The sequence below is a fragment of the Macaca thibetana genome, chromosome 7 (genome assembly GCF_024542745.1).
Source record: "Macaca thibetana thibetana isolate TM-01 chromosome 7, ASM2454274v1, whole genome shotgun sequence".
Classification (NCBI taxonomy): domain Eukaryota; kingdom Metazoa; phylum Chordata; class Mammalia; order Primates; family Cercopithecidae; genus Macaca; species Macaca thibetana.
This window is the reverse complement of record NC_065584.1, coordinates 80,310,095-80,336,621: the sequence shown is the minus strand read 5'-3', so window position 1 is coordinate 80,336,621 and position 26,527 is coordinate 80,310,095. Positions and strand designations below refer to the sequence as shown.

Here is a 26,527-nt window from a genome sequence, read left to right as displayed (position 1 = left end):
CTATTACAAAACGGAGAAATCAGCCACAGAAAGGGGTCATAGGCTCCACACAAGTCTGAAACCCATCAGGACAGTAATTAAATCTTAAAGCTCCAAAATATATTTCCTTGGACTCCATGTCTGTATTCAGGGCACACTGGTGCAAGGAGAGAGCTCTCAAGGTTTTTGAGCAGCTCTGCCCCATGGCTCTGCTGGGTGCCTCCCCTGGGGCTGCTCTTGTGGGTTGAAGTTGAGTGTCTGCAGATTCTCTATGCTGAAGCTGCAGTCTGTCAGTGGTTCTACTGTCCCCTTGACAGTGTCCTCTACTGTCAGTGGCAGCAGTCTCCTTTCCACAGACCTACCAGACAATTCCTTTGGGGGAGACTTTGTATGGGGGCTCCAACTCCATATTTTCCCTTGGCATTGCCTTAGTAGTGTTTCCCTGTGGGGAATTTAGCCCTGTGGCAGGTTTCTGCCTGGGCATCCAGGGTTTTCATACATTCTCTGAAATCTAAATGGAGGCTTCCAAGCCTCCTTCACTCTTGCCCTCGATGTGCCTGCAAGCTTATCACCAAATAGAAGTCATCAAGGCTTATAGCTTGTGCCCTGTGAAGCAGCAGCTCAAGCTGTACCTGGGGCCCTTTGAGCAATAGGTGGAGCTGGAGCAGCAGGGATGCAGGGAATAGCCTTCTTGGGTGGTATGAAGTATTGGCTCACGAAATCATTTTTTCCCCCTTGGCTTCTTGGTCTGAGATGAGAGGGGTGGCTTGGAAGATTTCTTAAATGGCTTCAAGGGATTTTTCCCAATGTCTAAAACATTAGCAACTTGACTAACTTTTAGTCATGTAACTCTCCCGAGCAAGTGGTTGCTCCATAGCCTGCTGGGATTATCTGTCTACCACAGAGCCAGACTGCAAATTTCCAAGCTTTTATGCTCTGCTTCCCTTTAAGATATGTTTCAACTTTAAGTAATTTCTGTGCTCCCACATCTGATCATAGGCTATTCAAAGCAGTCAATCTACTTCTTGAAAGCGTTACTACTTAAAAATTTCTTCTACCAGATACACTAGGTCATCACTGTTAATTTCAAACACCCACAGATCCCTAGGACATGAACACAATGCAGCCAAGTTCTTTGCTAGAGCATAACAGGGGTTACCTTAACTCCAGTTCCCAGTGAGTTTCTCATTTCCATCTGAGACCTCATCAACCTAGACTTCACTATCTATATCTCTGTCAGCATTTTGATCACGATAATTTAATCAGTCTCTAAGAAGTTCCAAGTTTTTCTTCATGTTCTTGTCCTCTTCTGAGACCTCTAAACTATTCCAGACTCCGCCTGTTACCCAGCTGCAAAGCTGCTTCCTTATTTTCAGGTATCTTTATAGAAATACTCCACTCTCAGTACCAATTTTCTGTGTTAGTTCACTCTTGTGTTGCTATAAAGAAATTCTTAAGACTACATAATGTATAAGGATAAAAGATTAATTTTGCTTCACAGTTCTGCAGACTGTACAGGAATCATGGTGCAGGCATCTGCTTTTGGTGATGACCTCAGAAAGCTTACAATCATGGCTGAAGACAAAGTGGAAGCATCATGCCACATGGTGAGAGAGGGAGCAAGAAGTGGGGGCGAGTTCCCATACTCTTTTAAACAACCAGATGTCCTGTGAATTTACTGAGCAAGAGCTCACTTATCATCCAGTGCAGGGTGCTAAATCATTCATCAGGGATCCTCCCCCGTGATCTAATCACCTCCCACAAAGTCCCCCCTCCAACACTTGGAATCATTTCGACATGAGATTTGGAGAAGACAAACATCCAAACCATATCAGTTCCTACTTCCTGGAATCTTCAAGAGACTTACCGATCTATGTTCCAGAAATATGAGTCTATTATAGGCTCAGTGAATACTTAGTTAAAGAAAAACAACAGGGAATTATTGGACATTTGTATTAAAAAGATAGGTTCTTTTTAAAACTTATTTCCTTCAGTTTGCAAATTTTAAATGTCCTTCCTCTTGTAGTCATTCTGTATTATACTAGAAAGTTCCCCAGACGATTGCATGTAAACTTGTACTAAAGGAATATTTATTTAAAAGATGACTGATAACACATACAAAAATATTGTAAATGAGTCATATTTCAAACTTAATCTGTTAAAGCTAAAAGAAATAAAAAATATATATGGTTACATACTCCTGAAGCCCAACAAAACTTTGAAAATGAGAATTGAAAAACTAACCGTTAAAGAAAATTAAGATAAATCTTATGAATGTGAAGAAGTAAAGATTGTATAACTCTCAGTCAAGTGAAGATTGAAGATAAAACGTCTAGTTTTCCCATACAAAAAGCAGTTGAAATTTTGAGTACAATTAATTAAATATAACACTTTATTATAAGCACATTTCTAAATGTTATACTCCAAAGGAAGAACAAAATATGAAGAAATCTGTAGAGTCACACAGCAATTACATTATAGTAAGTATATAAAATTCTAGAGTATCCCATATTTCATATGAAGAAATATGCCAATATCAATGATAACATAATGAAAACCTGTGCTGTATAATGTAGAAACTCATTTAAGAGTGCTTACAATAGTATAATATAGAGTCAAAAACAAAGATATTTGTTATTTAAATATACAGCTTGAAAATTTTAAATGAAACATTCAGCATATATAATGTTTTCTTCATCTTTGGGTTTACTGAAATATCACCTGTCCTATAGAAATATGATATATAAGTGTAGAAAAATCTTCCCCTTCAAAACTTCTAAATTGTAGAAGTGATTTGGTTGAATATCATCTCTTTAATTCTGATTTTATTGAAAACTGTCTTTCACACAATAATAAAAAATATGTGGATGGGAATTATGTTTCAAGTATAAAATAACTAAGATGTTTAGCTATATTTCTCTTTAGATTGTTCTTGTCCCTAATGTTTTAAAATAGTAACATTGAATTTAATTTTATAATGTTGGCATTATAAAATTAATGCATGCTCCCTTAGCAACTCAAAAGACTTACATGTTTCTGAAGAAAAATCTTTCAGTTGTTGGTCTCATTCTACTTCCAACCCATTTGTTGCCCCCACATCTTCAAATTTGCCTTTCTAATGCAGTTGGTTTGGTTTATATAATTTCATACAGTTCTTTGGTTATACAAGTGTCTGTAAACATTTATGCACATAAATATTTAATTGATATCATATACCTGTCTTCAAGCAATAATATGTTATGCTTAATTACACATAAACACCTAGTACTATGGTAATAGTTACAGTGAAAGTCTGTATTTTAATTCAAAAACCATAATTTCTCAGTTGCAATCCCTATAAATCATTGCAAACAGCCAGTATGAATGTTTAAAATTGATTACTGTTACAAAAATGACTGCTTCTGTTAGAGAACATTAAAAATAATATGCTGAAATAAAAAGTATGTCAAAACATTGAGGAAGGTTTTAGTCCAAAACATAAAATCACAAAAGCAGAAAATAGAAAAATTAAAGTTTAGCTACCAAAGTTATCAACATTGTATGTATTATATAATAAAATTTCATCTTGAAGAAGTTGAATTGTTGAGTAATTACATATGCAGTTCTTCTAAATTCAAAATAATTACATAAAGAAGAATCAGCATTTCTTTAAGAGGTACAAGGCTTGTGATTTAAATTTTTATACAATAAAAGTTTATACTAGGTGAATATATACATAGAGATTTAAAAATTACTGATAAAGGTATTACTTCTCTTCAGTGAATGTGTTCTTTGAAATAATACAAGTAATTAGTGCTAAAAAAAAAACAGGTGTTTTTCTTGAGTCTGTAATTCTACATTGACTAAAGAAATAAGATAATATGTCTGACCTCAAAATAGACTGTATTTTTGTGAATCTGATGAAGTTCCCTTATAGAAAGGGAGTATGCATGGAAATTATAAAAGCAAAGCAAGTAAACAAATAAAGGTATAACTAAGTAAATATATAACTGCAATTAATATGAATTTATTTAACATGTACTATCATCCAAGTATTGTGGAATATAAAGAACAATGTGGGAAATGAGGAGAAGAGTTGACCCTTAATCTCAGGAAGCTTCTACAGTCTGTATCAAGAAGCAGACTGAAATAAACAAAAAGTATTCAAGGCCTTAGAAGCCATAGTGATTTTGACTTCAATCGAATTTAAAGTTATTGTTAATATCACACACCATTTTGGGTATCTTGTACATTTTTCTCTGTAAAACTTTTAGATCTCTTTTTTGAGCACTCAATCATTTTAACCAAGAGATCATATCCAAAGAACTTGATACAACAGATCTCTCACTACCACAGAAATACTGCACAGTTCATATATCAACAAAAACATAGTTGACAGATTTGCTTTTATTTTCCAATTCTCCGTATTCAGCATCTTTCCTCCCCAGGCAATTGGTACTTTCTCTTTCTAATAAACTCATTTTCAATAAGGTGTGAGAGATGACATATGCTACCTATCCCAGAGGCATTTCTATTTTAATAATAAGAAAATCTTAATAGTAAGGGATACTTCTGAGCAGTTGAAGTTTCAGAGCAAAAATAGTTCTTTCAATATGTTGTCCAAATTTATATAAGTTTCTATATAATAACCTCTCTCAACCAAACTTTGAAGTAACTCAACGGAGTCATTTTTACCAGAGAAATTTCAATAGTGCTTGAATAAATTCCTAAAGCAGGATTTCAAGTTGTATGCAGGAAAAAAAAAAAAAAATGTAGAGGAAACGCTTTCTATAGATACTGATGAAGTCAGTTCATCTTGTTTTCTTGCAAGACGCAGGTCATAAATAAAAAGGCATTCTAGTGTAACAAATGAATTCCAACTAGTTTGATAGAAACCAATCAGAGTTCAAATCTATCAACACAGTAGATTAAAAGCAAAAGTGGGGGGTGAAATGGCATGTCTTCAATACTAAATATTTTCATAAATTGAAGTAGTTCTCATTTTTTCCTGTTTATATTGGATAATGATTACACTGGGGTAGAGGGTGAAGTGGAGGAACCTTATTATTTAGAGGAATGTTATTAATACGTCTCACTAATGCTATATTTATTTATTTATTTTTTAATATACATAATTTTATTACAAATTTTTTTTTAAAAAAACAGAATGCAACATCCTAAAAAACCCGAAATTTACTATTGATACTAATTCCTACAAGCTTGCTGTGCTACCATACACAAAAAATTAAAAAAAACCATTAAATATTTAGGAACATTCAACATCAGAAGCTGTAAAATCTAACTATGTAGTAGCCCGTCAAAAAGCTACAACCTGCAATTTTTAAAAAGTATTTTCTCTACAGAGAATCTTATCAGCTATACAAAAATCTGTACAGTTTTTATACTGAAGCTAATATTGAGCTGCACTTGAATTCACATTCTTAGCAAAACAATTGCCTGAGCACACATGCACATTCCACACGCATGATTAAAGGATAGCCATTTATTCTTCATCTTCATCCTCTTCCTCCTCATCTTCATCTTCTTCCTCCTCCTCCTCCTCCTCATCTTCTGGTTCATTCTTCTTCTTTGAGCCTGTTGGCCTGCCAGGGCCCTTCTTTCCTGCTTCACTTTTGCCCTTGGCACGATATGCAGCAATATCCTTTTGATATTTCTCCTTTAGCTTAGCTGCTTTCTGTTCATATGGTTGTTTATCTTTGGCTGACTGCTCGGACCACATTTCACCCAATTTCTTTGCAGTATCCCCAATGGATAGGCCAGGGTGTTCACTTTTGATCTTTGGGCGATGTTCAGAGCAAAACAGGAAAAAGGCAGATGGCGGCCTTTTAGGAGCATTGGGATCCTTTTTCTTCCCTTTCTTATCACCTTTGGGAGGAACGTAATTTTTCATCTCCCTATCATAGCGAACTTTGTCACTTTTTGCCATACCTTCAAACTTCGACTTCTCCTTTGCAGACATGGTCTTCCATCTCTCCGAACACTTCTTGGAGAATTCCGCGAAATTGACGGAAGACTCCGGGTGTTTCTTCTTGTGCTCTTCCCGGCAGGTCTGCACGAAGAAGGCATACGAGGACATTTTGCCCCGCGGCTTGTTGGGGTCTCCTTTACCCATGGTGACAGATCAGCGTCCACCTGACGGGGCGGAGGAGGGAGAGGGGAAGCCGGCGGGTCGGTGCGGAGCCCGCAGCTGCCAGGGCGGGCGCTGGCGGGGCTCCGCTTCTATATGTATTTAAATTAAAGAAAGTAAAATACATTTTTTCATGTAACATATTTCTGGAGAAAAATTATAAATTATGCTGGAATAACAGAGAAGCTTATCTCTGAACATGAAAGAAATAATGAAATTAAATATTTAGAGTTCTACCTTCCAATGAAAAACAAAACAAAACAAAACAAAAAAACAGGAAAAGATATATCATAATAATGACTGATTTTATTTTCAGGGTAGCTCCAATTATCTAAAGTTTATAAGTTAGGCATGTAATTAACTTTTTTTTCTTTTCTTTTTTTGAGACATAGTTTTGCTCCTGTTGCCCAGGGTGGAGTGCAGCGGTGCGATCTCGGCTCACCGCAACCTCCGCCTCCTGGGTTCAAGCGATTCTCCTGCCTCAGCCTCTCAGGTAGCTGGGATTACAGGCATGTACCATCACGCACTGCTAATTTTGTATTTTTAGTAGAAACAGGGTTTCTCCATGTTGGTCAGACTGCTCTCAAACTCCCGACCACAGGTGATCCACCTGCCTCGGCCTCCCATAGTGTTGATTACTGGCATGACCCACTGCGCCGGGCCGTAATTAACATTTTTATACCAGTAAGTATCTCTGTGCTGCATAGTTCACAGGAATAGACATGGAAAAATAAGCATGCAGATTAATAGAAACATAGAGTGATTCCAGCATTCACAGGGCTTTCAATAAAATACTGGCACTGAGGTGGGCACCTCTGAAGGTGTGTAGCATGAAGATGAGACATAGAGATGATTAAAATAAAATTAATCCTATCAGGAAACTGAGGCCGGATAGGTAACCAAAGAATTAACCCTGTCCTTGGGACGCGGCATCTCTGGCGACCAATAAGCCTCAGCATTGGTATTGTAGTTAAGCTCATGGAAGCAAAGGTGTCTTCAGTAGGGAATTTCCCCTGCAGAGAACATGTGAACTTTTTGATTTTATCCTCAAACTCTGTCCTTTGCTCATTATAATAGCAAAAACACACCCAGGGAGGAGATCTCAGATGCTAATGAGACATGCGATGTATGACCAAGCATGTACAGCTACTGTGCATGTGCACCCAGAGAACCACCCAGAATATGCTTATTAGTAACCTCTCCCCACCCCCTCGTGAGTAATCATGTAAGACTTCTAGGAAGGGAGTTTCCCCGGTGCCAATCTTTGCTGTCTCATCCATACAAGCAGGCTGCCCCGAATCTCTTCTCTCTCTGGGTGCACTGTCTAGTCTGCATTTAGCTTTTCAAATATTCTTTGCCCTTTTCAATAAATTGTTCTATGCTGCATCTCCTTTGCTGCGTGTCTCTTTAAATTCTTTTAAACTAAGAAGACAAGAACCGAAGTCTCACAACAGTCATCAACAAAACTTTTGGTTCAGTTTCAGCAATAGACACAAATTAATAGGCAAAAAAACCTGAAGTAGGTTTGGAGAAGGGGAGACAATAGAGTGGAATGTATTAATAGAACTGAATAACAAGGATGCAGATTGAAACAATAACTTTATAGAATGTTCCACTTTAAAATACTTTCCAACTTGTGGTTTATGACAATAACTTTTGTATAAACTTGAAATAAAGCTGTAAAAGCATTACAAGGAATGAGTAGTAGTAGTAATAATAGCAATCCTATATGGCATTTGTAATTAGCTAGGTTTTGTTTTAGGCCCTTGTCTTATATAAACTCATTTAGTCTTATTCTAGCAGATCATCTGGAGATTAAAGGATTGAGATAGAGCGGGATTAAAAACAAACAACAGCAAAGCAAGACAAAATTTGTCTAGGATTACAGTTCTGGTATTTAAACACAAGCAGTATGGCTCCAGTGTCTCTACTATCAACTACCATTCAAGACTGCCTCTTAGTAAGATGACTGGAATAGCCACATTAATTTTCAAATACCTTTAATGAACATATAGAAATATTATTAAGTGCATTATTTTATAACTATGACTAATACTAACTTTATAGTAGTAGATCAATTATTGCCCGATCTTACAACCCATTCTTTTCTGTCTATTTAACTCTCAGGCCATATAAACTTTGAACACTACATTTTGAAGTGTCTTGCATATGGTTCCATTCTTCAATTATTAATTGAGAATCAACTACATTAACAGTGCTCTACTGTATACCAGTGAGCAAGGCAGATGATTTTACCTTCAATGAGTTCACAGGCTAAGGTAAAAGGATCAATAAGAAAAAAATGTATTTAGAAGTCATTGACAAATGCAATAATAAGAGTAAGGGGTTATCAAACCAGGAATGATTTATTTAGTAATTAGCCTGTCTAGAATCAGGGAAACCATTTAGAAAATTACCATGATAATAAAAAAAATAGAGTTTTTAGTGTAGGAAAGGGAGTAAGAATTGAGAGGAAGATAGATTTGAAACTATTTTTTAAAGTACAATAGCATTTGACCAACTTTACATAGAAGAAGAGGAAAATGAGGTCTAGGTTAATTCACATATTTCTGGCTTGTTTGGCTGGATAAATAATTATGTCACTCAGGAAAGTATTAGAGGGGATCAGGTCTAAGAATCAACAGATAATTATTTTTATGTTTGATAAGCTTGTGAAATTACTAAGTAGAGATGTTGAATAAGGAATTACATATATGGAACGAGAAATCAGAACTTTTGTAATTATTAATATATAAAAACAGTTGAAATCAAATGATCGCATGTGGTTACCTAGGGCGAATATACATAATAAAATAAAAGACCTGCCAGAGGGGAAATCTCAGATATATTTAACATTTAACTGGTCAACAGAGAAGGAAGAGTTAGAGAAGTAGGAGAAGGTCTGAGAAAAAGTAGAGTTGGAATGTTGCAAACACAAAGAAATGATAGACGATTTAGGTGATGCATATTTCTATTATCTTGATTTGATCATTACACATTATATGCTCATATTAAAATTTCACATATGCTATATAAATATGTACAACCATTATGTTTCAATAAATACAAATTTTAGGAAAATTAAACAGTTATTGCAACAAATACAAGATAAAGTTTCATTAAAAGTGGTCGTCAATATTTTAAAAAACTACAGATAAAAAATAAAAATTACTAGTAAAATATATATTGAGTTCTTAATGAGAAGTATTAATATGCAGTGATGCTTGTTCTCTCTCCACTAATTTATATATTTAGTTCAATTCTAATCAAACAACTTGGAACTTGAAAAATAGTCTGAAATTCATTTGGAAAAATAAATGGCTGAGTATAAATAAGATATTTTTGAAAACCATAAACAATTTAGGTGACTTCCAAGAGCATCTGTTAAGATATTCTCAAATGTTACAATTTTACACTCAGTATGATTCATATGGAACAATATATAGACTAACCAATAGAATAATAGTTCTGGCAGACTTCAGTAACTTGAAATATTTCACATATGATAAAATCAGTGTAAAATTAGAAAAAATGAATATTAAATGCAAAAAGCTGAATTAATTGGATAATTATTTATTTTATAAAGCATAAAGTTAGATATATATTTCATGTCAGATATTCATATATAAAAATAACTTCCAGATGTGTTGGGGGAAAAATTGTAGAAATGAGCAAATAGATGCAATAAAATTAAAGTAAATGGGAATAATCTATAACCTTAATGTGAGGAATAGATTTTGCTAAGTATGGAATTCTAAGTAAATAAACAAAAATGTAAACAAGGTATCAAATCTCATAGAAAAAAGATATATAACATACATCTCAACAAATTACATATGTGTGCATGTATGTGTGTATGCACATATCTATATGTATTTTTGTGCATATATATTCTTGAAAACACAAAAAGGCTCCTAAACAAAAGTACATGTTACAAGGAAAAAAATTAAATAATGAAGTAATAGTTATGACCAATAAACCTTTAAAAACATTTTTGACCTCGTCAGAAACTATTGCCAGGCATATTAGAATAACAATAAAATACGGCTGGGTGCGGTGGCTCACTCCTGTAATCCCAGCACTTTGGGAGGCCGAGGCGGGCAGATCATGAGGTCAGGAGATCGAGACCATCCTGGCTAACATGGTGAAATCCCGTCTCTACTAAAAATACAAAACATTAGCCAGGCGTGGTGGCAGGTGCCTGTAGTCCCAGCTACTCTGGAGGCTGAGGCAGGAGAATGGCGTGAACTCAGGAGGCGGAGCTTGCAGTGAGCAGAGATTGCACCACTGCACTCCAGCCTGGGCGACAGAGCGAGACTCCGTCTCAAAAAAAAAATAAAATAAAATAACAACAATAAAACTGAAGGAGGTATGTAGTAATCTGAAACATAGGTAAAGTCCTAGGTAAATGATTATTCTCATGCATATGTGTCAATTGTAAAAAGCAGATCACTTTTAAGAGGATAATTTACCAATTTATAAACTCTTATAATATTTAAACAATTTTATTCACAAAAATTTATCTTTAGACCCCAGTCATGAAGTTTTCCAAAGATATAGCTAAGAGGACAACAGCTGAAACATTGTAATAGCAAATATTAAAAATTATAACAAAAATATGTATTAGTCACAAAAAGAAAAATGTGGCAATCACAAGCTTGAATGACAGAGGAATTTGGGAGTGAAACTTTTTATATAACTTTTGTATGTATAATTTTGGCTTTTAGAACCATGCTAATAATTTATAAGCCTCCCCAAATAAATACATAGAATAAACAAGAATAGGGGAAAACCTGAAATGAGATTTAAACAGAAATAACTAAAAACAATTATTTTAAAAATATATTACATAACCATTTGAATTGTACTCAACTTTGTTTACATAGTTTTATGGATTAATAAGTGCACCGCATACATGTAAACAAAGCACATACATGTATATCATACATTATAGTTTTATAAATTCACATACATGATAGATAGATAGCTCTGAACTCTGGCTTTATTTTCTGTGAGGCCCTAGAAATTAAAAACCCCTATAACAATGAATATACCTAGGTCCCATATCTTGATTTCTAAATAGCATTGTCAACAAGAAAACCAGGCCTCCCGGTCTCCTTAGAAAAAGCCTGGAGCTGACAAAGTACAAAATAAACCTAGAAGGTATTCCCATAGTATAAAGAAATGCTTGGAAAATTATGGGGCCTACCACAAAGGACACAAGACTCAGCTAGAAGGGATTTTCACTGGTCCCTTGAAAACACAAATATGAGACGATTTCAGCAATAGATATAGATTCATACTAATAGAAAACTATAGGGAAAAAATAAGATTCCATTACCCCATACTGATACATACAAATGAAAAAAATAAATGGAAAGGGAAAGCTCTTCTTTTAACGATAATTTCAACTAATCAATATACAGCGCGTGATGGAATTAGTAAAATCACGGTTTAGAAAGTACCTCAACAATACTCATTTCATTACTAAATTCAGTGAGCAAAATACAATAAAAATAAGAAAATTATATAGTGTCAAAATATGTCCCCACAAGTTGTCTATTAATTCAAGGAAAAATTGAGAAGCCCGACAGACAACATTTTAATCCAGTAAGCAATGTTTACATCACCTGCAATGGGACAAATCAAGATTATATATGCCTCTGGATACAATGCATCTTGAGGGATGCAATATTACTTCTATGTTATTTCTGCCCCAATTGCATAACCTTTATCAAATCATGTTGAAACATCAGACAAATCCAAATGAAGGACATCCTACAAAATGGCATATAATACTGAAAAATGTCAGGGTGATGAGAATAGCTAAGCAACTGCTCCAAATCAGGGAATGATGAAACATGATCATTATATGCCAGGTGTAATTCTGTACTGAATTCTGTAGCAGATCAGTATTTTTTTTTTTATTTTACCATGTAAAATATTAGTGAAAAAAATTGTTTGCATTTGAATATTAACAATGCATCAATGTTGATTTCCTGACTTTAATAATAATATTGAGTTATGTAAGAGAATGCCATTGCTTTTAAGAAATACATGTTCAAGTATTTACAGGTAAAATAGCATTATGCTTAAAACCAATTCGCAAGCATTTCAGAGAAAAATAGAATGATAAAGGCAACGTGGCAAAGGTGGACATTTGGGGATCTTGGAAAATGGGCATAAAGAAAGTCTTCAGGTTTTTTCTACTTTATTTTTGTAATTCTAAAATTAGTTCAAAATAATAATAGCTATTGTTTACCAGAAGAACTAGTTTTAACTTTAAAACTAATGCCTTTATTGTCCCTTGCAATTATGAAGTTTTATGTTATTTCATATTAAAGAAAGAAATACTTCCTATATATTAAAATCTGTAATAACTTGTTTCCCTTTTGCTGCCCTATTTGATTTTTAGCACTGCTTTATCATAAAAAGTATAAGCTTTTTTATGTTTTTGATAAGGAAGGAAAAATAATTTATATATTTCACATATATACATTTTATGTATTTTACATATATAGCATATGTGCTAGTACATTCATTATATATGTATACATTATCACAATAATGGAAACTATTATTGCACATGAACTCACACATATTTCTTAGCTAATAGAGAAGGGAAACATTTAAAAGGACACTTAATTTAGAGACTATTTGATTAGCAATAACAGAAAATAATGGATATACAATAATTGTAGTTGATTGATTTTGAAGAAACACTAGTAAGCCAAAGAATACAGAAAAAAAAGGGGATTTGTGGTTGCCATAATCAATGAGCCATAATTCTATTATTAAAGCAAAACGGATTGTTTTGTTTTGTTTTTTCAAGCAGGATCTCACTCTGTCACCCAGGCTGGAGTGCAGTGGTGCAATCTTGGCTCACTGCAGCCTTGACCTTCCAGGCTCAGGTGATTCACCCACCTCAGCCTCCTGAGTAACTGAGACTGTAGGTGCAGGCCACTAGGCTCCATCAATTTTTGCATTTTTTGTAAAGAAGGGGTTTGTCCACGTTTCCCAGCTGGTCTCAAACTCTGAGCTCAAGCAATACGCCCACGTCATCCTCCCAAAGTGCTGGGATTACAGGCATGTGCCACCGTGCTCTGCCACAAATAGATCTTAAAGACACACAGCTTGGTTTTCTGTGACCATATGAGCAAGGTAATAACTTTCTTTGAAAATCAGCACTCTTACATTATTCTTCCCTTTTAATGACAGTATAAAGCAAAAAGAATGCTAAAATTTGTACTCAGTGTATTAGACTACCATATAATACGTATTAAATGCAAGTTCAGAAAAACAAAAATATAAAACCTTACAGATACTAACCTCTCTGTGGGAACTGAAGGGTCTATCAAAGATACCTTTTCTCGTGCATGACTAGAGCGCTACTTTTCCAAATTAATTCAACGTTTTGAAGACTTAAGAAGACAAAAAGGAAGAAGTGTATTCATAAGTGGGAGCTAAGTAATGTGTACACATGGACATAGAGTGTGAAATAATAGACGTTGGAAACTTAAGGATCTGAGAAGGATGAGAAAGCTAGTAAGGGAGTGAGGGATGAGAAATTACATCATGGTACAATGTACACTATTCAGGTGATGGTTACACTAGGAGACAAGACTTCACCACTAAACAATATATCCATGTAACCAAACTACACTTGTAGCCCCTTAAATTCATATAAATAGAAAAAAAAAGAAATAATTGTAGACTTTTTTTCGAAACATATACCTTTTTAAGTGCCCATATTTCTCTGGAGTACTACAATACCTAAATTGCTAGCTCATTTATTTAAATTTTATCTTACATATGAAAAGTGTCTTTTAAAGAAATGAACTAAAGCAACATAATTGAGAGAGAGAGACAGAGAGAGAGAGAGAGAGTGTGTGCACATACACGTATGCTGAATGCCCTTAATTATAGGGTAAAAATATTTTTTAGCAGAGAATATCTTTTTGCCACATAATATCAATGACTCACATTTGGCTGCAATGTTGAAGAACACAATACTTTGCACAGGCCATGTCCAAATCGTGGATATAGTAGATATTGATGTTGGTATATATTCTTTCACATTCAAATCATTTGTCTGAACTTTAAAGTGTTTTAATAATTGTTAAAATATAGTATGCTCCATTACATAGTCATAGGGTATCATCAAAAAATGAAAAGATATTTGATATCTTCTATAAAAATAACATTTATAATGATTACTGCAATAAAAATTTGCTATCGAATATATTATGCCTTTCCTTGCAAGAAAACAGAAAATGATCCCTAACTTCAGCTGCTTCCATTGGAGTAGAATAAAGATATGATGACTTAGTATAGGCATACAGTCTTCCCCTTTAATTCAACTGTAATGTTAAGTACTGATTTACCAAACTATTTTCTAACAAAATTCAGAGGTTGTGTTTTGTTTGTGAAGGTGGGATAAGTAAGATCAGATCAGGTGGGATAAGTAAGCATAGGGAGAAGAAATGCTATGGGGAATGTGAGAACTGCCAATGTAGATCTTTCTATTGAAAAAGTCACGGCTGTCTTGAATAGACTTTTTAAATTGTCTTTTTTTTTTTTTTTTTTTTTTTTGGTATCATAAACCTCATCTCACAAATATCTTAGCCCTACTCCATATTTACTTGTGGGGTTTTCAGGCAAATCACTTGGGTGAACTGGTATAAAAATAGTTTGTGTCTTCTAAGGCTGTAGTGTGGAGTGGAGATAATAACTAATACACAAAACAGGAAAGGTACGAAGAAGGATAACGGGCACATGATACAGTCTCTCTCTGTTCTCAGCTAACAGACACACAGCAAATGTAAATATGTGGATACACAGACACACACATACAAGCAACAAGTTGCATTTGGGTCCTTAAACTTACAAAATAATACTTAGTGATATTTTAAAATTTCTATTAATGCCTATCACTTACAAGCAATATTCATACCCCTATGAGTAAGTTGGTAGAAATGATCAAATGAATTGAATAGTTATGCCTGGGATAGGGCTGCGTGCAGGAGACCTCAGATTTTCTTTTTTATTCCAGATGAAAAGAAAACAGTAGTCATAGGACTGGCAAAGATTAAAACAAAAGTGAGAAGGCATTATTTTAAATGAATTAATTGCTGGAACAATAAGTGCAGTATATACCTTTGATGCATTATAAGTTGGTTGAATAAGCACTGAGAAAACAAAAAGCAAGGCAACCTGAAAAGAATAGAGGAACTCAACTCCACAAACACCTGTTAACTATTCCGAGCATCGTCAGTGCTGATTATGTCATTTGGTTTGGCACCCTTTGAATACATGGCAGTGAAATTGTTTCCTGCCAAGCTATCTAGTTAAATAAGTGTATGGGCTTTGTATTCCAATTAAAAGAAAAGGGTTGATGGCATTTTTGTGTGCTGCTGAAGCCTGTCCATTTTACTTTAACTAAAATTGAACCTGGTTTTTCTCTTATCAAAAAAACCTAAACATGGTAACTCAGCCCAACACCTCTGTTTCTTTTTCTCCTCTGACCACCTGTGTGACATATATTTTTTTAATTGACTACTTTTTATTCAGTTAAAGAGGAGTGTTAGCAGTGCAGCCCAGGAACACTTGGTTCTATTTAGAGTAAAAGCCTACTGTTGAATTAAATGTCATGGTTAAGGTTTACAGCATTGAAAAATTGCCTTGATAAATGCTCCTTACATTACAGCGCCCACGACTCCACCTTCAATGTCATCGCGACACAGTGTAAATGTTACAGTATAGCCATGGCTGCCTCCCCAAAACATATTGACTTGATGCTTACTCTATCTCTGGATCCCATAGGCACAATAAATAGAAAAAATAACACATTTACAAACTGATAAAACCCAGTAAAGCTAATAAAATCAGACACTTTATAGTTCAGCTAATCGTGTCCTTTGAAGGGCATCAAATAACACATCATGTACTGCTCAGGGGGAAATCAAATTAGGTGCAGCAATGTCCTTTCAGAACTAACACATTTGAATAGACCAGAGCTATTGTAGCTAATCAACTTGTAGATGTTTTATCCTTAATACAATGTTTATATTAACTGAGCTTTATGTAGTTTGGGTATGAAAAGGAAGAAAATAATTCCTTAAAGTGTTGCTCAGTTTGTTTTCTGAATCATTTGGCTTTTATTTGTAATACGTGTGTCACAACAATGTATATAAATCTGCAAAAGTGTTCAAAAATCACTTAGCCTACAAGAACTTGACTGAGTTACTCAATTGTCAGAGTCAACTTTCCCTCCATTTGTTGGTCTTCACATCCCCAACTCCAAATGACAACCACATCATTGGTTCACGAAGACATGACTGATAAATCAAGTATCTTTTCCCAGGGTGTTTAATTCTGCCTTAAACCAAAGTCAATTCAGAGAAAGCTGCTATATTTGTTAATCTCCAAATTCTTAAACTCAGGGTTAATATTCTTTTATTACGAGCCACTTCTTTTCCATTAAAACTTGTAAATTGCCAATAAAATATAAAGTCACCCATTTATAGGAAAGACAGTTAAGAATACACAAGACTGGGTTGAAAATGTGGCACATATACACCATGGAATACTATGCAGCCATCAAAAAGGATGAGTTTGTGTCCTTTGTAGGGACATGGATGCAGCTGGAAACCATCATTCTTAGCAAACTATCACAAGAACAGAAAACCAAACACCGCATGTTCTCACTCATAGGTGGGAACTGAACAATGAGATCACTCGGACTCAGGAAGGGGAACATCACACACCGGGGCCTATCATGGGGAGGGGGGAGGGGGGAAGGGGGGGGGGGGAGGGGGGAGGGATTGCATTGGGAGTTATACCTGATGTAAATGACGAGTTGATGGGTGCAGCACAGCAACAAGGCACAAGTATACATATGTAACAAACCTGCACGTTATGCACATGTACCCTACAACTTAAAGTATAATAATAATAAATAAATTAAAAAAAAAAAAAAAAAAAAAAGAATACACAAGACTAAAGTTATCCTTTAGGGAAGAGGACACTGGGGGATAGAAAGAGGATCTGTGAGTAAAAATCTTAAAGAAGAAATGAGACATTAAATTAGTGTTCTAAGACAAGGGTCAGCGATCTGTGGCCTGTGAGCCAAATCTGTCACACTTGCTTTTGTAAATAAAGTTTTGTTGGACACATCTACACTTAATTGTTAACATATTCTCTCTGGATGCTTTCACATAGTTGTGCTACCTATCATATGTCCTGCAAAACCAAAAATGTTTTAGTGTCTGACCCTCTACAGAATATATTTGCCAACCACTATTACAAGGTTCTAAAGGCCTTACTAAAGAAAAAGGAATGAAAAAAAGATGAAAGAATATGATTCCCACTTATGAACACATGGACACAGAGGGGAACAACACTCACTGGGGCCTTGTGGAGGGTGGAGGGTGGGAGGAGGGAGAGGAACAGGAAAAATAATTAATGGATACTAGGCTTAATACCTGGGTGATGAAATAATCTGTACAACAACCCCCAGGACACAACTTTACCTATGTTACAAACCTGCACTTGTACTCCTGAAATTAAAATAAAAGTTAAAAGAACATAAAAAGAGGTTATATCATGTTCATTAACATGAAGACTCAATGTTCTACAGTCATTATTCTTCCTAAGTTAATTTATAAGTTCATCAGAATCCTCATAAAGCATGTATCAAGTTTAAATACATTATTTCTATAGAATAAAGCCTATATATTTGAGTGTAATCAAATAACATGTTTGTCGCAAAAATTCTAGGTATCAATGAAACCACATTGATCAAAGTGAATGATTTAACAAATAAATAAATAATAAATTGGGATACTAGACAAATCTTCCATGTAGAAGAATTCCAAATAGCTTGTATAGTCTGTCCTTAAGAAGGTAAAACATTTACTTCCTACTTGCCACACACAGAAACTTCTTCCAATAATTACAAAATGGAAAGGAAGAAAAAAAAAGAGTAACTTTATAGTGAAGAACCTAACAAACACTTCCTCATGCAGGTGATCAAGGTCAACATCAACAGTGATAAGTCAGGTTGACAATATGTACCCTTGGCATGTTGTGATAAAAGTGACATTTTATCTTTGTAGTCTTTCTCTCAAAAACACATAACCCCAGTCTAATTATGAGAAAAACATCAGACAAATCCAAATTGCGGGACATTGTACAAAATGCCTGACCAGGATTCCTGAAACCTGTCACGGTCATTAAAAAGAAGAAAAGTTTGAGAAATTCTCACAGCTAGGAGGAGCTGAAAGAGACATGACCATTAAGTGTAATGTAATATCCTGGATGGACCCTGAAACAGAAAAAGGACTAGATAAAAAATGAGAAAACATGAATACTATGGGCTTTAGTTATCAATAATGTATGAATATTAGTTCATTAATTAAAATATATGTTTCATACCAGCGTAAGAAGCTAATAGGGGAACTTGGATGTGGCATATTTGGGAACTTTGTATGCTATCTTTGTTTTTTGTTTTGTTTTGTTTCTGGTTGTTTTTCATTTTGTAAATCTAACCTGTGGTAAAATTTAAGAGTTTATTTTTAAAATCCTGGGAACTATAGTCTAATACCATTTGATCATTGCTTTCTTCAGATCTTTTTAATGATTTTAAATGTAGTTAAAACTGTATTTCACATACAAGGAAGATTACAAAAGAAAGCAAACATTGAAGAATTGTGTGATGCCTTATATGATGAATATTAGAACAATATGAAGCTCCTTTATAAAAATGCTTAACTATTATAAATGCTATAAACAAAAAGTAATTTTATGTAGATAATTGCAAACCTGGAAAAGAAGAGTCTGTGGGGATCAGAAGAAATTTTAGTTCCTGCATTACTATTCTTCTATTATGCTTCCTATATCAAGAGCGGCTGATAGGCTTTAATGAGTTAGGCAAGTCCTAACAATTATTTCCTAACCCTCAACCACTCTTGAAGTCCTATATCATACTAAAGGATGAAGAGGTATGTGATTTATTCATTCATTTTGTTTCCCTTTTGTCTCTGTTTCCTCTGCTTCTGTGTAGCCTCTACTTTTTCACTTATAATATATCTACAGAGTTGCCAAACAAGTATCTGTAATTTGGGGAAAGAAAACATTATATTTGTGTTCTATGCTATCATTGTATCTTTAGGATGTTATCAGAACATTGAAACCACTGGAAATCCATATGCCAAGATTTAAAAATCATGTATAAGAGTGCATTACCTGCTGTACTCATTTTGAGGCATCAAAAAGAACACGGGAATAACTTGATTTGAGTTTTTACACTTTTAGGTTGCTTTTAATTCTACAATACATATTCCGATTCATGTATCTGGAAATTTGTTCATTAAAAGTGCACAGCCAATATAGCTCAGGCTTGATGTTGTGCACCCCTCTTTTTTTCTAGTCATGTGATCTTTTGAAAGTTACTTCACCTGAATAATTTGAGTTTAGGTTTTGTTACATTCAAAATGGTTGTAAAGATGATAATTATATCACTAATGACATTATATCATGGTGATATAATGAAAATATACTTTCTGACTTTTAGTAAATAACCAACAGATATGTTTAATTAATGATAATAACTATTATAAATATTTTCTTCATGGCTTGGATAGTCAACTGTGATTCAAAATAATTAAATGACTTACTATCATAAAACTAGAAAATGGCAGTATTAAGGTTTGAGCTATTGCCTTTGGAATACCTTTATTCATTTATTTCCTTATACAAAAAAAAAAACTATCTATGATCTAGTATCAGCAATTCTTCTAGATCTTGAAGCTTGAATTCAAGCAGGAAGAGAGAGAAAAACAATAAAAATGAATTATAAAATGTATAGAAAAGATATAGTACTTCAGAAGGTGGTATGTGCAATAAAGGTGACAGGGACTATAGGAAGTAGGAAAGAAATATTTTGTTATCAGAGTTTTTAAACAAGGCTGGCTGCTGAACAAGAATGAAGACAAACTGATTTGTATAACGGCTGATATGTATAAAGAAGGTAGAGCATGGCAAATTAATTTTTATTATTAAAGGTCTCCCATCATTCGTATACATTTTTTAGTAATTAAAACACACTCAATATAATTCTTTCATACTACAGACAAAAAGCATTGCAATTTTACTTTCGAATTTCAGAAATAAAGTTACAGTAAATGCAATGGTCATTAGAATGCATCTCTGCGATAACAAAGACATAGTTGTATTCTTTTTTTTCCTAGAAATTATAACCAATAGACAATCTTTTAAAAATAATTTTGTGCTGATGCTCTGAAACTTTTTTCTGCCATAACCTTGTCTAGTTGATAAATATTAACATAAAATAAACAAGAGTTGCATATTATGATTTCAAAAGTAGTTAATTATTAGCAGAAGAAGGAGAGAAGGGAAACGGTAGGCAGTCACTTAAATATCTTTTAAAAAAGGTAAGTTAGATGTAAAAGGAAGCATATGAATTTAATTTTTAGAAGCTTCCTCTTGGTTTTAGCAGCTCCAAAAAGCTATCAGATATAAACCTATTGGATAAATAAATAAATAAATAATAATTTCAATGCTGCATCTGTGATAAATCAACCACTATGGGTTTTGCTAAATATCTTGCCTGTGCTAGTTATAAAACTACCACAAATTTACAATATCTCTATATTTAACAGTATAATTAGTATAAACTAGAATGTTTTCCAGAAAGGGAAATAATTATTTTAGCATTAATAATGGACTACTTTTATACATATGTATTAATCTCTTTCCCTAGAAACATCATCTCAAATTTCTTACAATAGATTACAAGCAAATAAAAGCAAATAGATTTCAGAAAAATATAGATTCCTCAAGAACTGATTCTGGAGACAATCATTTTTTTTTTTCTCAAATAAATGAAATTTTCACGACTCCATTATGAGATTCATTATTTTCATTGAATTATGCTGAGAATAAAAGAGAAAAATACTCATATAATCCACAGAATTATTAATAGTAATACCTTCTTACATATCCTTCTACAATGAATTAATTTTATTTTTCACATAAATTCATAGTGGCTCCTACTTCTCCCCTTGTAACTGAAGTTCATTGTCATCTCATTTCTCTTAGCAACTCAGTGGACATTACTTGAGGTTAAAATCAAGTCAATTAATCAGGATCTTCAGCTCGTTACAGAGAATGGAAGTTTGCTGCTTGCCAGAACACCTGCGCTCCTCACACAGCCCTGGTACTTAATTGTTTCCAGGTGCAGCACATGCTCATTTTAGGCTAATTCAGAATTGTGAATTTCTGCTTCCAGAGAACACAGTCTGAAAGTTAGAGTTAACTAATAAGAAAATTAACCGTCAGTTAGAAGAGTTGTATGTGCCTCTAGTCCTTAAGATGGAAATTTACAGAATATTAGTTGATGTTCAATTCAAAAACAGACTTTTCTTGTTGAGCCAACAGCACCTATTCTTACAAACCTAGGAGACACATTTACAACTGTTAGGGATTACTTTGTGTGGTTCACTCAATAAATATTAAGAACCCTTTATGTGTCAGGCACTTGAAATACAGCAGTGAGCAAAACAAAGATCCTTCATAAAACTTATATTCCAGTGGGAGACATAACTTTTCTTTCTTTTTCCCTTCATAGTTTGGTACTTCCTTAAGCAGAGAAAACATACTGTTAGGTTCTAGTATCCATGAAATAATTACAACTAACTTTATTCCAATACTAGGTTTTAGCTTCTAGCATCCACGAAATAATCACACTCAGACTTATTTCACCCAAATTAGTAGATACTCAGTTTGGTTCTGCTCTGAACTTTAACATACCTCCAGTTCAGGGTACCAGAGAAGAATCCACCCTATTTTAGAACCTGGTCCCTCATATTTTCTAATTTCTTTTTATCGGAAATAATAGTCTTACTCTATATTGATAGCCATCAAACACATACCACACACAAAGGCAAACACACACACACACACAAACACACACACATATTTCCCAGTTAGGATATTTGAAGGATAATGAAGTATTATTACCAACTCTAGCCCTCTCCCTTTGGACTTCACTTTCTTCTGGAACATGGTAGCTGAATTATATTTATATTTCAAAGGGTCAGGATTTATAATTCTCCAAAGAAGAAGGTGTGGTTTGTGGTTTTTACATCAAACAACAGATTTTCTACAGATCCTTTGGAGAAATATTGAGTTCAGTTTCCTCTGTTTCAGTTTTTTGCCCTGCCAGGTGGTATTGCTAGGATCATATCTTCTGATGTTTGCTAAAACAAGGAAAAGGAAGTATCATAGTCCTAGGAAGTCATGATCCACATGATCACCATTCATGCGCAGGATTGCTGATAAAATATTTTGGCTTTTTTCTTCATCATTCACTTTTATTCCTTGCTAGGTTAGTTTGTGCTATCTAGCTTGTTTATACCTATAAAAGGGTCAGGAATCTAAAAATAAATTTGTCCCTGACAAAGCCAGAAACATATATCCTAGGATGATAGTACAGGCAAATTAAATATTTTTGTAAGGCTAAAAATAACTTAATCAATAATTACATTAGTTTGAATTCATTATTATCTAAACATCTCTCTTAAATATTCCAAAATAATAATAATCATTATACTTTATTAGTATTGAGAGGTGACAATGTGCTAGCAGCCCTCACTCTCAGCGCCTCCTCAGCCTCGGTGTCCACTCTGGGGGCGCTTAAGGAGCCCTTCAGCCCGCCACAGCACCGTGGGAGGCCCTCTCTGGGCTGGCTGAGGCTGGAGCTGCCTCCCTCTGCTTGCAGGGAGGCGTGGAGGGAGAGGTGCAAGCGGGAACCGGGGCTGCCGCGGTGCTCATGAGAGAGTGCAAGTTTCCCCGGGCACTGGCGCGGGCTCCGCGGGTTCCGCACAGGGAGCGGCTGGCTGGCCCCACGGGCCCAAGGCAGTGAGGGGCTTAGCCCCTGGGCCAGCAACTGCGGAGGCTGCACCGGATCCCCCAGCAGTGCTGGCCTCCCAGCGCTGCCCTCAAATTCTCTCTGGGCCTTAGCTGCCTCCCTGCGGGGCAGGGCTTGGGACCTGGAGCCCCCCATGTCTGAGCTCCTCCCCCTGCAGTGGGCTCCCACTCAGATGGAGCCTCCTTTATGGGCGCCGCCTCCTGCTCTGTGGCGCCTGGTCCCATCCACAGCCCAAGGGCTGAGGAGTGCAGGGCTTGGGACTGGTGGGCAGCTCCGCCTGCAGCCCCAGTGCAGGATCCACTAGATGAAGCCAGCTGGGCTCCTGAGGGGGATGGGGACTTGGAGAACTTTTACCTCTAGCTAGAGAATCATAAATACACCAATCAGCACTCTGTGTCTAGCTCAAGGTTTGTAAATACACCAATTGGTACTCTGTATCTAGCTAGCTCTGCATCTAGCTAACCTAGTGGGGACTTGGAGAACGTTTCCTTCTAGCACTCTTTGTCTAGCTCAAGGATTGTAAATGCACCAGTCAGCACTCTGTCTAGCTCAGGGTTTGTAAATACACCAATCAGTACTCTGTGTCTAGCTCAAGGTTTGTAAACACACCAATTGGTACTCTGTATCTAGCTAACCTAGTGGGAACTTGGAGTTTCTGTCTAGCACCCTGTGTCTAGCTGAAGGATTGTAAACACACCAATCAGCACTCTGTCAAAATGGACCAATCAGCTCTCTGTAAAAAAGACCAATCAGCTCTCCATAAAATGGACCAATAGGCAGGATGTGGGTGGGGGGTGGGGGTGGGGGGTGGGGTCAGATAAGGGAATAAAAGCAGGCTGCCACAGCAAGCAGTGACAGACAGCTGGGGTCGCCTTACACACTGTGGGAGTATTTCTTTTGCTCTTTGCAATAAATCTTGTTGCTGCTCACTCTTTGGGTCCACGCTGCCTTTAAGAGCTGTAACACTCACCACAAAAGTCTGCAGCAGCTTCACTACTGACAGTGAGACTTCGAACCACCAGCAGGAAGAAGCTCCAGACACATCTGAACGTCTGAAGGAACAAACTCTGGACACACCATCTTTAAGAACTGTAACACTCACCCCGAGGGTCCGCGGCTTCATTCTTGAAGTCAGTGAGACCAAGAGCCCACCAATTCCGGACACAGTATCATTATTTTAAGTGAACTATGCAACCTAACTAAGTTTAAGAGTTACTTTCTAAAGGAATATGGAGCTCTTTTTGTCATGACTAATTTCTGGGGGTTTTAAAATGTATTTTTCTTTCCATTGTGTCTTTTTTTTTGTTTTTAGTGTTCACTGCATTTTCAATTCTGAAATAACTTCATGTTTAACTTATTAGACAAACGAGTTATTACAAACGTACGGTATTAGTCCATTTTCACACTGCTATAAAGAAATACCCAACAGTGGGTAATTTATAAAGGAAAGAGGTTTAATTGACTGACAGTTCAGTATGGCCGGGGAGGCCTAAGGAAACATAATTATGGTGGAAATGCAAAGGGGAAGCAAACTTGGACCTTCTCACATGGTGGCAGGAGAGAGAGGAAAGTGAGCAAGAGAGAACTGCCAAACACTTACAAAATCATCAGATCACATGAGAACCCACTATCATGAGAACAGCATGGGGAGAACCAACCCCATGATCCAGTCACCTCCCACCAGGTCTCTCCCTCAACACCTGGATATTACAATTCAATATGAGATTTGTGTGGGGACACAAATCCAAACCATAGTACATGTCCAAGTCATGTATAACTCTTCCTCTGACACTTTTTACACTATGTCATTTCTATTCATTGGTGCACTCTAAATTGTGGCTTCACAGAACACCAGTGGTTTGTGCAATATTCACTGCTAATATTCTAATAAGAAAATAATGTTTTTCCAGAAATTATGCCCATTTTGTGACAGATATATGTGTGTGTGCGCGCGCACGTATATATATATATATTTTTTTCCCCTTGAGACGGAGTCTCAATCTGTCACCCAGACTGGAGAGCAGTGGTGTAATCTCTGCTCAGTGCAACCTGCGCCTCCTGGGTTCAAGTGATTCTCCTGTCTCAGCCTCCCGCGTAGCTGAGATTATAGGCATGCACCACCACAGCTGGCTAATTTTTGCATTTTTAGTAGAGATGGGGTTTCACCATGTTGGCCAGGCTGGTCTCAAACTCCTGACCTCAAGTGATCCTCCTGCCTCCACTTCCCAAAGTGCTGGGATTACAGGTGTGAGCCATCATACCTGGCCTAATAAATACATTTATTACCCAACTAACTAGGTCATTGAAAAGACAATGAGTAATACAAACACTGTCGACTGTCTATTCAATATCTGTCCTTTCTTCTATGCTACCATTTCACTGAGTTTTTCCCAAATATCTACTCTCTTCTGTTTGTCAATTTCAAAATAAGCTTATTCCAAATTGCTCTAATGCAATTATGGTGGTCCAGTTCCACTGCTTAATCATCATGATAAGAGCAAATTCTGGCAATGATTGATAGTGAGCAGTGTACTCCTGTCATTAAGACACAGGAAAACATTATCTTTTTCTGCCTTTAAACTTTGACATATCTGGGTATTGTTTTTAAAGTTGTGGCTATTCTCAAACAAGTTTACAAATTTGATACATGAATGTAGGTTACTTTTTCAAGTATTGCTAGTTACAAAGGAGAACACAAAAGTGATGTGAAAGCTTTCAAGAAAAGGGAAGAAGATGGAAGAAAAAAATGGGTATACTGATGAAAAAGATTCAGTAGAAAATAAAATTAATGGTACAGAAAAAGGTAGAGGAGGATGGCTGGAATTATATACTTGAATAGGCAAGAAGGTCTAAGAACTAGGGAAAAGTATACAGAAGGCTTTAGATGGGAGTACAGACAATCCAACTATGGTATCAGGCAGTAAGAAAATGTGTGAGGATACAGAAGAAGGTAGACGAAAACATACAGTGGAGGAGTCTGGAAAGCTTTCTTTTAATTGCTTCAATTACTGAAGGGTTCTTTTATTTCTGTAATTTGTTCAACATCCCATCACCAATAAAGAGAAGAAACAAATTTAAACTTGAGTTTATTCATATGCCTTTCCTGTAAGCATCAAGCATCTGAGAATTAGGCAGGTGTTGCAGACAATGTTGCTGAGGCAAGATCAAAAATATCACCTTTCTTAACAGAATCTCATTTATTTTGCAATGGAAATGTGAACAAATTTAGACATTGAAACATAAGACAATTAGAGCAATTCTTGTTCTCGTTTTCTCAGCATCACTCCAAGATACAGATAGTCCAATTCTGAACAACAAAGAATAAGTTTGTTACAAATGTTTCCGAAAAAGTATTTCCTTTCTCAATTAAAAGAAACACTATGTGTCTAGCACTGTCCCATCTATTTTCTCTCCTTATATCTGCTTTCCTTTCTCAATTAAAAGAAACACTATGTGTCTAGCACTGTCCC

At 35.6% G+C, this 26,527-nt stretch overlaps 1 protein-coding gene across 1 annotated transcript; it reads right to left on the bottom strand.

Annotated features, from left to right (window-relative positions):
- Positions 1–5,076: 5,076 nt before the first annotated feature.
- Positions 5,077–6,193, bottom strand: LOC126959952 (high mobility group protein B2-like). Its single transcript, XM_050799755.1, has one exon. It carries the CDS (start codon positions 6,089–6,091, stop codon positions 5,462–5,464), a length of 630 nt encoding a protein of 209 aa, XP_050655712.1. The 5' UTR covers positions 6,092–6,193; the 3' UTR covers positions 5,077–5,461.
- Between the last annotated feature and the right edge of the window lie 20,334 nt (positions 6,194–26,527).